Source organism: Nerophis ophidion, linkage group LG28 (genome assembly GCF_033978795.1).
Source record: "Nerophis ophidion isolate RoL-2023_Sa linkage group LG28, RoL_Noph_v1.0, whole genome shotgun sequence".
NCBI classification, from domain to species: Eukaryota; Metazoa; Chordata; class Actinopteri; order Syngnathiformes; family Syngnathidae; genus Nerophis; species Nerophis ophidion.
This window is the reverse complement of record NC_084638.1, coordinates 17,929,709-17,945,019: the sequence shown is the minus strand read 5'-3', so window position 1 is coordinate 17,945,019 and position 15,311 is coordinate 17,929,709. Positions and strand designations below refer to the sequence as shown.

The window sequence follows — 15,311 nt, the reverse complement described above, 5'->3', positions numbered from 1 at the left end:
AACATTTAAAAAAATATATAAAAGCTTCCGTTCAAAATATTCTAAATACAGCAGCTCACCTTTTTCATAACTCTTTTCTACACTTTCTGGGCTTTTGGTGGATGGACACAATATTAGAGATTAGAAACTCTGAAATAAGAACATTTTTTACAATTTCTTTATTACTGTATTTTATCTGGAAAAAAACAAACAAATAAAAAATACGAATAACTTGAAAGTTCCCATACTTCCAGAAGCAAAGGAGTTCATTTAAAAACAAAAACAAAACAAAAACTGGAATTGACCACTTGAAATATTTTTTAAGATATTGTTTTGCAATTGTAGACAATGCTTGATTGTTCTGTAATAGGGAAAAAAATAAAGTGTTTATTTTATGAATGTATGCAAATTAAATCTCTGTGGGATGATGTACAATATTGGCTTTTGCCTGACACTTAAAACTGTGATTGATATTGACATTGTTTTGGGGATGTTTATAAAGGGAAAAAAAAACATTAAAAACGTTTAAAACACAACAAAGGGGATTTTTTTTTAAATCCAGAAATGTATGATTGTAAAAACAAAACCATTCTTCCACAAACAATTCGGCCATTTTCTCTCACTTTAATATTGCATAAAGGTCTGGGGACATACATATAAAACAATCACAACACAATCATCATATTACAAAAGAGAGTGCTAAAGATAATTGATACAATGGTATAGAGACCCAACAAATAATTAATAAAGTCACACATTTTAAAATTTTATAAAAGACAACTGTTCAAATGATGTATAAAGTAAATAATAACATATTTCCTGAAGTGGTCCAGAAGATGTTTCAGATGTAAACCAGTAAATTTGTATATCATATAAAGGTGCTAATCTATGGGATGTTTAACAATTAGAAATACAAATTTGTCACACTTCAATATTTCAAGCACCTATAAAAACAGTATTATGAATTAGTCTAAAATTGTCTGATGAATATATAAATATACACATAAAATGTTTATTGTATGTCTTGTACTGTTTACTCTCACCGTTTCAGCCAAATTGATCTGTTCAATTTTTAATGAAAGTACACAATGTTGCATATTAATGTATATACTTGATTGAAAACAAGTATATACATTAATATATAAATACTAATATAAAAAATCTAATCTATAAATGTAGAAGCATGTTAAAAACATTGTTACACAAACAACAATGTCACACATGTTACATGTGCTGATGTTGTTAGAAAGTCAAAATTAAAGTCTTGACAGTTTATTTTAAATCCTGCAGTTTCATTTGCTGCTGCTGTTCTCACCAGCACACTTGTGTTTCTTACACTGGTACTTATAAGAGAATCTTTCACCACACACACTGCAACTCAACACTTTCTCTTCTGGGTGTCTTTTCATGTGTGTTCTAAGGGTTGATCGTTCACAAAAGCTCATGTTGCAGATTGAACATGAATGTGATTTTTCACCAGTGTGTGTTCTTATGTGCTTTTTTAAATTTTGACTTTGTGCAAAACCTTTACCACAGACTAAACAGCAAAAAGGTTTTTCACCAGTGTGTGTTTTCATGTGTACTTTCAAATTGTTACTCTGTACAAAACCTTTACTACAGATTGAACAAATAAAAGGTTTTTCACCAGTGTGTAAAAGTGTGTGTTTTTTCAAACTCTGACAGTGTGTAAAACTTTTGCCACATATTGAACAAGTAAAAGGTTTTTCTCCAGTATGTATTAGCATGTGTACGTTTAACACATTTTTTTTTGTAAAACCTTTACCACATTCTGAACAGAAAAAGGGTTTTTCACCAGTGTGTGTTCTCATGTGCACTTTCAAATATTCATTCCTTGTAAAAGATGAGTCACAGCTTGAACAGGAAAAAGGCTTTTCACCAGTGTGTTTTCTCATGTGTACTTTCAAATTTTGACTTTGTGCAAAACCTTTACTACAGAGTGAACAGGTAAAAGGTTTTTCTCCTGTGTGTGTTCTCATGTGTCTTTTCAAATGATCACCTTGGACAAAACTTGAATTACACACAAAACACTTAAGAAGGTTTTCCCCAGTGTGTCTTTTCAGGTGTTCTTTCAAACCTTGACTTCGTACATACCTTGAATCACACACATGACACGCATAAGTTTTTTCTACTTTATGTGTTCTTGTGTGCTCTTTCATATTTTCCTTCCTTGTAAAAGATAAGCCACAGATTGAACAAGAAAAAGGTTTCTTTCCAGTGTGTGTTCTCATGTGTGTTTTCAGACGACAATGGTATTTAAATATTTTGTCACAGAGAGAACATTTCAAGTGAGTGTTGTCAGTGTGACATGTCTTATCATCTTTAGAGTCTTCATCATCAGTGTCAGGAGAGTGTGACGTTGTGTCCTCACTATCTGATAGTGGAGCTAAGAGCTTGTCTGCTTGTGATCTTCCACAGTGGTCTCCATCAGCTTCTGTTGTCATGTGTTGTGTTGAGCTGCTGCTTGGAGGCTCCCCCCCTCCCCTCTCCTCACCTTCACCTTTGACCTCATAACCTTCACTCTTCACAGGGACACCAGTCACTGGGAACTCCATCAGTTCTTCAAAATGCTCTCCCTCCCTCCTGACACTGTGTTCCTCCTCTTCCTCTTTAATGTGGGGCGTCGGTGAGTCTTCCTCTTCATTTTTACAGGGAGGAGTCTGTGTCAAAAAGGAAAAGGAGGCACCAGAGGGTCCGTGACACCGGATCTTCTTCTTTGATGGATCCTCCTTCACCATCCTGAAGCTACACTCCTGTTTTTCAGGCAGAAGTTGTTCTTCACAGACGTCTGCAGGACACAAAAATTACAAACATGTAAGTTTACAGTACATGTACTTAAAATAACAAGTTATTATATGAATTGGCCTGAAAACAAACACGATGCTCTTTACATTATTCACAGGAAAAGAAGACCACTTTTTACGAGGGATGGGCAATATGGCCTAAAATCTATATTGCGATGAATTCCCTTCCACTTAAGTGCAGCTGAGATAGGCTCCAGCGCTCCCTGTGACTTTAATGTCAGTTACTGATGTATAAACTTGAAGAAAACATTAAGTTGTCAATGTAAATCTGTATTCCGTATTGTTGTCTCTGCTATGACGCCATCTTGTGGTCAAGTTCGCTCACCGCGAGTGCTGTGGGTTGAAAGTGTATTTCCTGTTGCATCGTGGTTTCATTTATCTCGCCTAGCAACGTTTGTAAGTGTAACCGGGGATTTCCACTGAATGTGGAACGACAGCGCCACGACAGACCAGTTTTGTTTTTTTTCTTTTCAAGTCAATGAGTCAGTTTCAACTGCCTGGCTTCTATATTTAGTGGTCGACACAACAATGCGGTTCAATTGAGCTAAAATCTGCTCGTGTGGGACCGGAAGTAATGCATAAACACAAAATAAATAATCCAGTATACTTTCAAAGTAGAATATTCTATTTCATGCGGATGGTATTCTACACTTTGAAAAGTTCTAATGGACATGAAGTCAACTTGTCAAAAGGTTTCAGACCTAATTTCACCTCCTTGACACATATGGACGAAAACATGCTGATTCTAAAAGGCCCAAAATTAAAGAATCTAAACAGGCATACATCCCTCAGGAAGGGGAAGCAGTGCACTGTCAACACCGTGTATGGTGCGGATGGTGCTCTGCTGACCTCAACTGCGGATGTTGTGGATAGGTGGAAGGAATACTTTGAAGACCTCCTCAATCCCACCAACACGTCTTCCTATGAGGAAGCAGTGCCTGGGGAATCTGTGGCGGACTCTCCTATTTCTGGGGCTGAGGTTGCTGAGGTAGTTAAAAAGCTCCTCGGTGGCAAGGCCCCGGGGGCGGATGAGACCCGCCAGGAGTTCCTCAAGATTCTGGATGCTGTGGGACTGTCTTGGTTGACAATACTCTGCAGCATCGCGTGGACATCGGGGGCGGTACCTCTGGATTGGCAGACCGGGGGGGTGGTCCCTCTCTTTAAGAAGGGGGACCGGAGGGTGTGTTCCAACTATCGTGGGATCACACTCCTCAGCCTTCCCGGTAAGGTTTATTCAGGTGTACCGGAGAGGAGGCTACGCCGGATAGTCGAACCTCGGATTCAGGAGGAACAGTGTGGTTTTCGTCCTGGTCGTGGAACTGTGGACCAGCTCTATACTCTCGGCAGCTTTTTGAGGGTGCATGGGAGTTTGCCCAACCAGTCTACATGTGCTTTGTGGACTTGGAGAAGGCATTCGACCGTGTCCCCTCGGGAAGTCCTGTGGGGAGTGCTCAGAGAGTATGGGGTATCGGACTGTCTTATTGTGGCAGTCCGCTTCCTGTACGATCAGTGTCAGAGCTTGGTCCGCATTGCCGGCAGTAAGTCGGACACGTTTCCAGTTAGGGTTGGAATCCGCCAAGGCTGCCCTTTGTCAACGATTCTGTTCATAACTTTTATGGACAGAATTTCTAGGCGCAGTCAAGGCGTTGAGGGGTTCCGGTTTGGTGGCCACGGGATTAGGTCTCTGCTTTTTGCAGACGATGTGGTCCTGATAGCTTCATCTGGCAGGGATCTTCAGCTCTCACTGGATCGGTTCGCAGCTGAGTGTGAAGCGGCCGGAATGAGAATCAGCACCTCCAAATCCGAGTCCATGGGTCTCTCCCGGAAAAGGGTGGAGTGCCATCTCCGGGTTGGGGAGGAGACCCTGCCCCAAGTGGAGGAGTTCAAGTACCTAGGAGCCTTGTTCACGAGTGGGGGAAGAGTGGATCGTGAGATCGACAGGCGGATCGGTGCGGCGACTTCAGTAATGCGGACGTTGTACCGATCCGTTGTGGTGAAGAAGGAGCTGAGCAGGAAGGCCAAGCTCTCAATTTACCGGTCGATCTGCGGTCCCATCCTCACCTATGGACACAAGCTTTGGGTCGTGACCGAAAGGATAAGATCACGGGTACAAGCGGCCGAAATGAGTTTCCTCCGCCGTGTGGCAGGGCTCTCCCTTAGAGATAGGGTGAGAAGCTCTGTCATCCGGGAGGAACTCAAAGTAAAGCCGCTGCTCCTCCACATCGAGAGGAGCCAGATGAGGTGGTTCGAGCATCTGGTCAGGATGCCACCCGAACGCCTCCCGAGGCAGGTGTTTAGGGCACGTCCAACCGGTAGGAGGCCACGGGGAAGGCCCAGGACACGTTGGGAAGACTATGTCTCCCGGCTGGCCTGGGAACGCCTCGGGATCCCCCGAGAAGAGCTAGACGAAGTGGCTGGGGAGAGGGAAGTCTGGGCTTCCTTGATTAGGCTGCTACTCCTGCGACCCGACCTTGGATGAGTGGAGGAAGATGGATGGATGGATGGATAAACAGGCATATTCCGGGCAGCTATATGGGGGCCTGTACTTCAGCATTGTATTAAAATGACTAGTTCCATCTCCCACATTAAAGTAAGTGTAGGTAACACTACTGCACACAGGAAAACGTGTGAAGGAAAATTGCAAGTAGTCGAAACAAAGATTGTGCATGACTGACATGAGGCTCACTTTGTTCATGCAAGTCTACTGTGGAATAAACATGCTCAGGTGCTGAGAGCGATGCACAGAGTGAGATGTCTTAGTCCAATTTAGGGCTGGGCGATATATCTCTGTACTCCATATATTGCGGGTTTGTCTCTGTGCGATATAGAAAATGACTATATCGTGATATTCGAGTATATGCTCTCACGCAGTTGCTTTTAGCTGCGGGCATTACACTTTATAAGTTTCCCACTCTTTCTTGTCTGTCCTTGTCACAGAGACAAAAAACATGTGCACCTTCTTACATACGTCACATACTGTCGCGCTTGCAACGTCCCCGTCCCCCCCCCGAGCAGAGAGGTAGCGACATGGGTAACAGTAGCTGTGATGCTAACGGTGTGTTGCGAGTGGTTATACGAGAGAAAGAATGTGCGAATCTGGTAACAAGTGAAGTAACGATTAATTCCCAAGAATAACAGCAGGGAGTCCATTGTCTGGCTTCAAGCGGGAAGATGTTGAACAATTATGCGGCAAAAGCGTTGCTACAAAAAGTAGCAGTAAAACTAATTTGTAGCATCATATGAAAAGTCACCCAATAGAGAATGAAGAGTGCTTGAAACTCTGCATGTCAACATCTCCATTTCCAGATAAACACCGTATGAAAAAAATTGTCAATAACAGAAGGAGGTAACGTCTGCAGGAACCTACCACATAGCGAAGGACATACACCATTTGATTTCCTATTATGCAGCTCATTTTTATTTGACAGTTATTGAAATATCTTGTGTGACATCATGCACAAAAGTGAACTTTATTTGTTTTAAACTATTGCAGTGGAGTTCTGTACAAAAAGTGCACTTTAATTTAGTGTTGTTTTGATATGTCATCATGGTGACATCATGCACAAAAGTGCACTCATAGCTTGTTTTAAAATTTCTCTGAAAATCTTGCACTTTCTGTTTTGAAATGACATGAATGTTTGTGCCACTGTCTAATAACTGTTTAATAAATACACTTTTACTAAATTCACATAGTTGTGATTCCCCTCTCTGCATGAGAGTTTAAAAGTAGCATATATTAATGCAGTATGAAGAGGAATGTTTTAATGTAGACACATTGAATCATCATACTGGTGTGATTATATGCATCAAGTGTTCATTCAAGTCTATGGCAAAATATCGAGTTATATATCGTGTATCACAACATGGTCTAAAAATATTGAGATATTAATAAAAGGCTATATTGCCCAGTCCTAGGTTTCACTATGTAAAGCGCTCTGAGTCACTAGAGAAAAGCGCTAAATAAATATACTTCACTTCACATAAAATGGAACCACACTTTTTTTTATATTTTGCCTATTAAGAACACACGTTTTTTCTTATTCATGCATTCTAAATAGTAAATAAATGCGATCAAAAGTCTGCTTAAGATAGATCAGGGGTCACCAACCTTTTTGAAACCAAGAGCTACTTCTTGGGTACTGATTAATGGGAAGGGCTACCAGTTTGATACACACTTGAATAAATTGCCAGAAATAGCCAATTTGCTCAATTTACCTTTAATAAATAGATCTATATATGTCTAAAAAAATTGGTATTTCTGTCTGTCATTCCGTCGTACATTTTTTTTCCTTTTACGGAAAGTTTTTTGTAGAGAATAAATGGTGAAAAAAACACTTAATTGAACGGTTTAAAAGAGGAGAAAACACACCATCCATCCATCCAGCCATCATCTTCCGTTTATCCGAGGTCGGGTCGCGGGGGCAGCAGGAGCCCAGACTTCCCTATCTCCAGCCACTTCGTCTAGCTCTTCCCGGGGGATCCCGAGGCGTTCCCAGGCCAGCCGGGAGACATAGTCTTCCCAACGTGTCCTGGGTCTTCCCCGTGGCCTCTTACGAGCTGGACGTGCCCTAAACACCTCCCTAGGGAGGCGTTCGGGTGGCATCCTGACCAGATGCCCGAACCACCTCATCTGGCTCCTCTCGATGTGGAGGAGCAGCGGCTTTACTTTGAGTTCCTCCCGGATGGCAGAGCTTCTCACCCTATCTCTAAGGGAGAGCCCCGCCACCCGGCGGAGGAAACTCATTTCGGCTGCTTGTACCCGTGATCTTATCCTTTCGGTCATGACCCAAAGCTCATGACCATAGGTGAGGATGGGAACGTAGATCGACAGGTAAATTGAGAGCTTTGCCTTCCGGCTCAGCTCCTTCTTCACCACAACGGATCGATACAATGTCCGCATTACTGAAGACGCCGCACCGTTCCGCCTGTCGATCTCACGATCCACTCTTTCCCCACTCGTGAACAAGACTCCTAGGTACTTGAACTCCTCCACTTGGGGCAGGGTCTCCTCCCCAACCCGGAGATGGCACTCCACCCTTTTCCGGGCGAGAACCATGGACTCGGACTTGGAGGTGCTGATTCTCATTCCGGTCGCTTCACACTCGGCTGCGAACCGATCCAGTGAGAGCTGAAGATCCCGGTCAGATGAAGCCATCAGGACCACATCATCTGCAAAAAGCAGAGACCTAATCCCGTGGCCACCAAACAAGATCCCCTCAACGCCTTGGCTGCGCCTAGAAAAATCTGTCCATAAAAGTTATGAACAGAATGGGTGACAAAGGACAGCCTTGGCGGAGTCCAACCCTCACTGGAAACGTGTCCGACTTACTGCCAGCAATGCGGACCAAGCTCTGACACTGATCATACAGGGAGCGGACTGCCACAATAAGACAGTCCGGTACCCCATACTCTCTGAGCACTCTCCACAGGACTTCCCGAGGGACACGGTCGAATGCTTTCTCCAAGTCCACAAAGCACATGTAGACTGGTTGGGCAAACTCCCATGCACCCTCAAAAACCCTGCCGAGAGTATAGAGCTGGTCCACAGTTCCACGATCAGGACGAAAACCACACTGTTCCTCCTGAATCCGAGGTTCAACTATCCGGCGAAGCCTCCTCTCCAGTACACCTGAATAAAGCTTACCGGGAAGGCTGAGGAGTGTGATCCCACGATAGTTGGAACACACCCTCCGGTCCCCCTTCTTAAAGAGAGGGACCACCACCCCGGTCTGCCAATCCAGAGGTACAGCCCCCGATGTCCACGCGATGCTGCAGAGTCTTGTCAACCAAGACAGCCCCACAGCATCCAGAGCCTTGAGGAACTCCTGGCGGATCACATCCGCCCCTGGGGCCTTGCCGCCGAGGAGCTTTTTAACTACCTCAGCGACCTCAGCCTCAGAAATAGGAGAGTCCACTACAGATTCCCCAGGCACCGCTTCCTCAAAGGAAGACGTGTTGGTGGGATTGAGGAGGTCTTCGAAGTATTTCCTCCACCGATCCACAACATCCGCAGTCGAAGTCAGCAGAACACCATCCGCACCATACACGGTGTTGATATGCACTGCTTCCCCTTCCTGAGGCGGCGTATGGTGGTCCAGAATCGCTTCGAAGCCGTCCGGAAGTCGTTTTCCATGGCTTCCCCGAACTCTTCCCATGTCCGAGTTTTTGCCTCCGCGACCGCTAAAGCTGCACACCGCTTGGCCCGTCGGTACCCGTCCACTGCCTCCGGAGTCCTAGGAGCCAAAAGAACCCGATAGGACTCCTTCTTCACCTTGACGGCATCCCTCACTGCTGGTGTCCACCAACGGGTTCTGGGATTACCGCCACGACAGGCACCAACAACCTTGCGGCCACAGCTCCAATCAGCCGCCTCAACAATAGAGGTTCGGAACATGGTCCACTCGGACTCAATATCCCGCACCTCCCTCGTGACATGTTCAAAGTTCTCCCGGAGGTGTGAATTGAAACTCTCTCTGACAGGAGACTCTGCCAGACGTTCCCAGCAGACCCTCACAATGCGTTTGGGCCTGCCAGGTCTGTCCGGCATCCTCCCCTACCATCGCAGCCAACTCACCACCAGGTGGTGATCGGTAGAAAGCTCCGCCCCTCTCTTCACCCGAGTGTCCAAAACATAAGGACGCAAATCCGACGACACAACTACAAAGTCGATCATGGAACTGCGGCCTAGGGTGTCCTGGTGCCAAGTGCACATATGGACACCCTTATGTTTGAGCATGGTGTTCGTTATGGACAATCCGTGACGAGCGCAAAAGTCCAATAACAAAACACCACTCGGGTTTAGATCCGGGCGACCAATCACGCCTCTCCAGGTTTCACTGTCGTTGCCAACATGAGCGTTGAAGTCCCCCAGTAGGACAAGGGAATCACCCGGGAGAGCACTTTCCAGTACTCCCTCGAGCGTTCCCAAAAAGGGTGGGTATTCTGAACTGCTGTTTGGTGCGTAAGCACAAACAACAGTCAGGACCCGTCCCCCCACTCGAAGGCGGAGGGAAGCTACCCTCTCGTCCACTGGGTTGAACTCAAACGTGCAGGCTTTGAGCCGGGGGGCAACGAGAATTGCCACACCAGCCCGTCGCCTCTCACTGCTGGCAACGCCAGAGTGGAAGAGGGTCCAGTCCCTCTCGAGAGAACTGGTTCCAGAGCCCTTGCTGTGCGTCGAGGTGAGTCCGACTATATCCAGCCGGAACTTCTCTACCTCGCGGACTAGCTCAGGCTCCTTCCCCCCCAGTGAGGTGAAGTTCCACGTCCCAAGAGCTAGCTTCTGTAGCCGAGGATCGGACCGCCAAGTGCCCTGCCTTCGGCTTCCGCCCAGCTCACAATGCACCCGACCTCTATGGCCCCTGCTATGAGTGGTGAGCCCATTGGAGGGATGACCCACGTTGCCTCTTCGGGCTGTGCCCGGCCGGGCCCCATGGGGACAGGCCCGGCCACCAGGCGCTCGCCATCGTGCCCCAACTCCGGGCCTGGCTCCAGAGCGGGGCCCCGTTGACCCGCGTCCGGGCGAGGGAAATCTGAGTTCATTTTGTTGTAATTCCATAGAAGTCTTTGAGCTGCTCTTTGTCTGATCACTCACCTAGGACCTGCTTGTCTTGGGAAACCCTACCAGGGGGCATGAAAGCCCCCAGACAACATAGCTCCTAGGATCATGGGGACACGCAAACTCCTCTACCACGGTAAGGTAGCAGCTCAGAGAGGAGAAAACACACAAAAAATGAAAATAACATTTTGAAACATAGTTTATCTTCAATTTCGACTCTTTAAAATTCAAAATTCCACCGAAAAAAATGAATAAAAAAACTAACTAATTTGAATCTTTTTGAAAAAAATAATAAAATAATTTATGGAACATCATTAGTAATTTTTCCTGATTAAGATTAATTTTAGAATTTTGATGACATATTTTAAATAGGTTAAAATCCAATCTGCACTTTTTTATAATAGATAACATATTGGACCAAGCTATATTTCTAACAAACACAAATCATTGTTTCTTCTAGATTTTCCAGAGCCAAAATTTTAAAAGAAATTCAAAAGACTTTGAACTAAGATTTAAATTTGATTCTACAGATTTTCTAGATTTGGCAGAATATTTTTTTGGCCATTGTAATCATAATAAGTTTGAAGAAATATTTCACAAATATTCTTCATCGAAAAAACAGAAGCTAAAATGAAGAATTAAATTAAAATGTATTTATTATTCTTTACAATAAAAAAAAATACTTGAACATTGATTTAAATTGTCAGGAAAGAAAAGGAAGGAATTGAAAAGGTAAAAAGGTATATGTGTTTAAAAATCCTAAAATAATTTTTAAGGTTGTATTTTTTCTCTAAAATTGTCTTTCTGAAAGTTATAAAAAGCAAAGTAAAAAAATAAATGCATTTATTTAAACAAGTGAAGAGCAAGTCTTTAAAATATTTTTCTGGGATTTCGAAATTCTATTTGAGTTTTGTCTCTCTTAGAATTAAAAATGTTGAGCAAAGCGAGACCAGCTTGCTAGTAAATAAATGAAATTTAAAAAATAGAGGCAGCTCACTGCTAAGTGCTGCTATTTGAGCTATTTTTAGAACAGGCAAGCGGGCTAGTCATCTGGTCCTTACGGGCTACCTGGTGCCTGCGGGCACTGCGTTGGTGACCCCTGCAATAGATGCTATTAGAGTCACATTATTATGCCTACAAAGTACTTAAAAAACATCCAAACACCTCATTTAAGTTTTTAAGTACATGCAGTAGGTATATATTGGTAGAATGGTAATGCATGGCATCCTGCCAGCTGCTATGCTGACAGTTATTTTAGTACCTACAATTATGGACAATTATTGACCTTTCGCCCGAACCAGCGTGCCATCTAAAGTGCTGGAAAGTGGGATATTATACAGAGTTGGGGATCTTATTTGCACCGCAGACAACCAATTTGGCTTTAAGAGCAAGTACAGCACTGACTTGTGTATTTATGCTTTAAAAGAAGCTGTACAAAAATACAGAGTGCAGGGCCCTAAAATCTTGGTAGGGTTTATTGATGCATCTAAGGCATTTTACAGAGTCAACCATCTCAAACTCTTCACCAATCTGAAGCGTAGGGGTGTTCTGGGTATATTCTGGCATATTGGTACGACAGGCAGACGATGCAGGTAAAATGGGGGAGTAGTTTATCCTCTCCCTTTAGTGTTGGCAATGGGGTACGGCAGGGTGGGCTTCTATCACCAGGTCTATTTAGCCTGTCTTTGGATGACCTGTCAAGGCAGTGGGAGATGCAGAACAGGGTGCATCATGGGGAACACCTTAATCAACCACTTTATGTACACTGATGATGTAGCCATTATATCTCCCAATAGTGCAGGGTTCCTCCAGCTTCTTAACATATGCTCAAACAACCAAAGGAGTCCAAACTAACAGAAATAACACAAAAACATGATCCGGACCACGGATCATGACATAGACATGCTGAGGAGAATGCCACATTTTTTAAAGGAATCTTTTCTTGCCCAGCCTCACCCAGACTCTGCATTCGGTGGCCCTCAGGTAAATTGAGTTTGAGACCTTTGGTTTAGAGCTTACTGCACCCCTATGTACACAGCACCCCTCTGGGTGAGGTTCAAGAAAGAGAGCTTGCACAAACTCTAGGTTGCATATAATGACTGTCTCAGAATCCTGCTCAGAAAGGCCAGGGGTAGTAGTGCCAGCAAGCTTTTTTGTGATTTAGGGATTAACACCTTCCACGCCACCCTGAGAAAACTGATGTTAAAGTTTATTTGTAGACTGCAGGGGCCCGAGAACAGTTTTCTTATAAAGATAACCAATCCTAGGTGTAGTTCTGTTAGGTACCAATCCTATATATGGAAACACTGGTATCTGTGCCTCACAATACGAAGGTCCTAGGTTCGGGATCTTTATGTGTGGAGTTTGGATGTTCTCCCCGTGACTGAGTGGGTTCCCTCCGGGTAGTCCGGCTTCCTCCCACCTCCAAAGACATGCACCTGGGGATAGGTTGATTCGCAACACTAAATGGGCACTGGTGTGTGAATGTGAGTGTGAATGTTGTCTGTCTATAAGTGTTGGCCATGTGATGAGATGGCGACTTGTCCAGGGTGTACCCTGTCTAAAGCCCGAATGCAGCTGAGATAGGCTCCAGCACCCCTCGCGACCCCGAAAGGAACAAGCTGTAGAAAAATGGATGGATAGATGGATGTTATCTGTGCCTTAAATAGAATGTGTAGTAGCCTTTTAAAGTATATTTTTATTGCCGCTTATATTTATTTAACATGTTTTTATTTAGTGTATATGCACAAGCATCGATTTAAAGGGGAACATTGTCACCAGACCTATGTAAGCATCAATATATACCATGATGTTGCAGAAAAAAGACCAGGTGTTTTTTAAACCGATTTCCGAACTCTAAAAGGGTGAATTTGGCGTTTTAAACGCCTTTCAATTGTTCACTGTCGGAGCGATGACCTTTCACCCTTGACGTTACAACGGGAAGCAATCCGCCATTTTTATAAACACATTACACACACCAAGTCAAATCAGCTCTGTTATTTTACGTTTTTTAGACTGTTTTCCGTACCTTGGAGACATCTTGCCTCGCCAGTGTGTTGTCGGAGGGTGTAACAACACGATCAGGGACGGATTCAAGTTGACTTACATGGAGTGTGCATCAATTAGCACGGCATGCTAACCGATGATAACATGCTATTTAGGCTAGCTGTATGTACATATTGCATCGTTATGCCTCAATTGTAGCTATATTTGCATCCAGCCTTTCCCCCCACCCACATTTAATGCCAAACAAACACTTACCAATAGACGGATTTAAGTTGCTCCAGTGCTCAAAAGATGCGATCGTTGGTTAGAAGGCGATCGCGAATAGCTTCAATAGCTATAGCTATTGAGCGAATAGCTTCAATAGCTACTCGCTCAATAGCTTCAGTTTCTTCTTCAATTTCGTTTTCGCTATCTGCCTCCACATTCCAACCATCCATTTCAATACTTGCGTAATTTGTTGAATCGCATAGGCCGCTGAAATCCGGTCTGAATCTGAGCTAATATTGCTATATCTTTCTGTTCTATCCGCCATGTTTGTTTGTATTGGTGTCACGCAGTGACGTCACAGGAAAATGGACGGGTGGATTTACAGATAGCGAAAATCAGTCACTTTAAAGCCTTTTTTCGGGATATTCCACGATGGGTAACATTTTTAAAAGTCTTCTACAAATAAAATAAGCTACTGGGAACTGATTTTTATTGGTTTTAATCCTTCTGAATTTGTGATAATGTTCACGTTTAAGTTTATTCTACAAATGGACTAAGTTTATTCTACAAATGTACTGGGTTAGGTAACTCATTTTTACGGGTAGTTAAATTCGACAGAACAACGACAACCACGCGGTTGCACGTATCAGACGACTGTATGTACATCATCCTCACAAGACAACCAAACTTCGTATACACAATATATTTCAGAATAGTGTTAATAATGAAATATAAAGTTAGTAAAGATGTGAGAGTAAGAAATAAACAAACCTGTTCTGTGTAACACAACTTCATGATGTTTCTCATAATAAAGATCCTGTAGTTGATGTCGCTCCTTCTCCTCTTTTGTTGGACAAAGTTCCTCCCCGTACTTTGCCATCGTTCTTTCCCACACTTTACACTCACATTAGTTCCCTACTTAGCGATGTTTAAATAACTTCCGCGTCTCTTTGTTAGCAGCTAACAAGCTAAGCTAACTAGCCAGCTAAACTAGCTGCAAGCTACCTTAAGTGAAGCTATCAAACAGGAGAAGTGTCAAAGTGCGCTCAGACGAATGTATCCGGCTACAAACAATTATTAACCGTGTGTACTCTATTAAACAACATATATGTAAGAATACAGAAATATAATGCCCGCGTTTAGGCCTTCTCCGTCAGACGCCATCTTGCTTTGTCAACCGATCATTCTACGCATGCGCGCACCGGACGTCACTTCCGCCAACTTGTTTTGCCACACTTACTTACCATGGTTCTTTTGTGTCATCTGTATTTCAATAACAATGTCATCATAAACCATTAAATACAAAACAAACGTTATTAAAAATATGGTATTCATTATGAAACCGCACAGATCTGCACACAAACCTGAAAGATGTGTCCAGCAGCCTTAAATAAAACATAAATCGATTTTTTAAAATTATTTTATAATAAATTATTTACTTCAGAATTCTGAAAATGTAATTTGTTTCCCTTAGGTTACAGTAAATGTTTAGTTTAAAAAAAATCAACATTTAAAAAATAAATTATGCGATGGGAGTTAGTGGCGCCCCCGTGCGTCATTCATTACAATGACGGAGGCGTAAAAATGGTTGAAATTGTGGCGATACACCTTGTTCATTTTCATATTCTTGTTCCCTTTTACTCCAAGGTAAGATATTCTTTTTTTACATACATTACTAAAACATACAGGTATTTCATTAAGATGGTGCTGCTGTAGTGGCTGCTGGTGGCAGGAGCTTT

General features: G+C 43.4%; 1 protein-coding gene across 1 annotated transcript; it reads right to left on the bottom strand.

Moving 5' to 3' along the window:
- Positions 1-583: 583 nt before the first annotated feature.
- Positions 584-14,783, bottom strand: LOC133545115 (gastrula zinc finger protein XlCGF57.1-like). Its single transcript, XM_061890469.1, has 2 exons — positions 14,344-14,783; positions 584-2,785 (listed from the first exon to the last, which is right to left on the bottom strand). Exons 1-2 carry the CDS (start codon positions 14,450-14,452, stop codon positions 1,272-1,274), a joined length of 1,623 nt encoding a protein of 540 aa, XP_061746453.1. The 5' UTR covers positions 14,453-14,783; the 3' UTR covers positions 584-1,271.
- Positions 14,784-15,311: the final 528 nt, after the last annotated feature.

Bases quoted from the DNA above. Each gene is read 5' to 3' on its own strand.
- LOC133545115 (XM_061890469.1), bottom strand. From the start codon at position 14,452: ATGGCAAAGTACGGGGAGGAACTTTGTCCAACAAAAGAGGAGAAGGAG. The intron at 2,786-14,343 runs GTTTGTTTATTT...TGTGTCCTGCAG, and splicing joins AGTTGTGTTACACAGAACAG to ACGTCTGTGAAGAACAACTT.